Source organism: Galendromus occidentalis, unplaced genomic scaffold (genome assembly GCF_000255335.2).
Source record: "Galendromus occidentalis unplaced genomic scaffold, Mocc_1.1 scf7180000075504, whole genome shotgun sequence".
NCBI classification, from domain to species: Eukaryota; Metazoa; Arthropoda; class Arachnida; order Mesostigmata; family Phytoseiidae; genus Galendromus; species Galendromus occidentalis.
In genome coordinates this window covers 12,088-14,376 of record NW_003803494.1, presented here as the reverse complement: position 1 = coordinate 14,376, position 2,289 = coordinate 12,088, and the positions used below count along the sequence as shown (strand labels likewise).

General features: G+C 48.8%; 1 protein-coding gene across 1 annotated transcript; it reads left to right on the top strand.

Annotated features, from left to right (window-relative positions):
- Window positions 1-540: 540 nt before the first annotated feature.
- Window positions 541-2,289, top strand: LOC114828085 (protein ZBED8-like). Its single transcript, XM_029110810.1, has one exon. It carries the CDS (start codon window positions 541-543, stop codon window positions 2,287-2,289), a length of 1,749 nt encoding a protein of 582 aa, XP_028966643.1.

Sequence of the window (2,289 nt, the reverse complement as noted above, 5' to 3'; positions counted from 1 at the left end):
GGGTTCTTGGAAAAGACCTTGCCAGTCATGCCGCGAGATTTGTTTTCTGGGTCAGTCAAGCCTCCTGAGAAAAAAAAAACTGAGCGATTTGGAAAGGCATATGGACCGCGCAATGAGGAATCCGCTCCTCGCCGCCAATATGGGAGCCTTAGGCGACGGAATATCGTTCCCTCATTCCGACGCTTAAAACGATGTTGACGGGAGCAATGCCAGGGAAAATCCAGCTGCTTGAAGTCGAACCTCGGAATCCTTCGAGCTATTCTGTCATCCGCTTCGCATTTCACATACCGCGACCTTACGAGTTCACAAGTGTCTCGAACCTTCGAAGAATACCGTCACCCTCGCGAGAAGGTTCCTCAGTTCCAGGAAGCCGTTCAAATAAATTAGAAATCCTCGAGTTCGAGATCTGCTATAAGAGCTGCTTTATCCAAAGAAGGTCATCGATTCACTCTTTGTGGTTGCAAGGTCTCCGGTGTTGCTTCTTGTCCAGCTCACCGAGCAATTGGAAACTCTTTGAGTGAACTGAACACAGAAGAGACAATGTCGAAGAAGAGGAACTGGAGTGATGACTACGTACGATTTGGTTTCACTTTGGTGATGGGTAAAGACTTGTTACCGAAGGCTCAATGCATTCTCTGCAGTACCGTTTTTGCGAACACGAGTTTGAAGCCTTCGAAGCTCGAAACCCACTTTCTCAAGCACGGAGGAGAGAAATCTGAAGGCAACGATTTGGAATCGCTGAGAATCAAGCGAGCCCGCTTTGATTCACGCGGCACACTGCCGAGCATGAAGCGTCAATCGTGCATGGTTGACAAACCAATTCTGACCGCTCCTTATCAAGCTGCTCGCATGATTGCCAAGCAGAAGAAAGCGCATACCATCGGAGAAAATTTGATTAAGCCACTGTTCTTGCAGATGGCGGAGACCTTGATCGGAAAAGAGATTCGTGAGAAATTCGAGAAAGTTCCTATGTCGAACAACATAGTTCGCGAAAGGATAAATGACATGAGCGAGGATATCTTGGATCAAATTGTCACTGATCTGAAGGAAACTCCCTCGAAAATCTCCCTACAGTTGGACGAATCTACCGATGTCTCCAGTTGCAGCCAGCTACTCGTTTTCGTTAGGTATGAAAAGAATGGATCTATACGAGAAGATTTGTTGCTCTGCCGAACTCTCGATACAACGACCACCGCGGAGGATGTTAGGCGAGTCGTGAAAGAGTTCTTCGAAAGTAAGAGCCTGGATTTAGGCATCATCGGATCCATTTGTACGGACGGTGCGCCGGCGATGCTTGGTAACAAATCCGGGTTCTGTGCTTTAATGAAACAAGAAATTCCAGGCTTGCAAATCACCGATTGCTTCCTGCATCGGCATGCTCTGGCAGCAAAAACGTTGCCGTCGGAATTGAATGAAGTCCTGAACTTGTCTGTAAAGGTTATCAACTTCATCCGCGGTCGCGCTCTCAATCATCGGCTGTTCAAGACTCTTTGTGAAAGTATGGAGAGCGAACACACGATTCTGCTCTACCACACTAGCGTACGCTGGCTCTCTCGTGGGCAAGCATTGTCTCGCTTCTTCGAGCTCCAGGACGAAGTGAAAATATTCCTGAAGGATCAGAAGAGCAGTCTCTTGAAGGACATCGAAGGTCCGATGTTCCTTCAGAGGTTAGCTTACCTGACGGATGTTTTCGGCTTGCTCAACGACTTGAGCATCTCCCTACAAGGCAGAGACTCCAATATGCTGATCGCCAAACAGAAGCTCAAAGCATTCGTCACGAGATTGATTGTTTGGCGACGGCGAGTGGAGTATGGAAATCTGACGAACTTCCCGTCTCTGCAAAAAGTCTGCGCCGAGGAGGGAGACACGAGTTCGACCGTGATTGTTCCAGAAGTTGCGGCACATCTGGACTCGCTGTCTCAATCTTTCCACGGATATTTCGCGCCCGGGGATCTGGAGATTGGTGAGGAGTGGATTCTCAATCCCTTCTCCTTCGACATGGAAAGGTTTTCCGACGACGAAACGTTGGAAGACGAGCTGATCGAACTTCGCGTGGATCGGGCCTTGGCAATGGAGATAAAAATCAAGAGCTTGGAGGAATTTTGGAGCTCGATCAGAGCGGGCTATCCTCGGCTAGCCGAGAAAGCTCTCCGAGTCCTGCTCCCATTTGCGACAACATATCTCTGTGAGTCCGGGTTCAGTACCTTGTTGACGTTGTTGTTTGAGTTGTGCTGCTATTCCATCGTTGTCTTGAGGAGACTCCTTGAGCACTTTGGGGATGACCGCTGA

Coding starts and splice junctions, on each gene's coding strand:
- LOC114828085 (XM_029110810.1), top strand. CDS start 541: ATGTCGAAGAAGAGGAACTGGAGTGATGACTACGTACGATTTGGTTTC.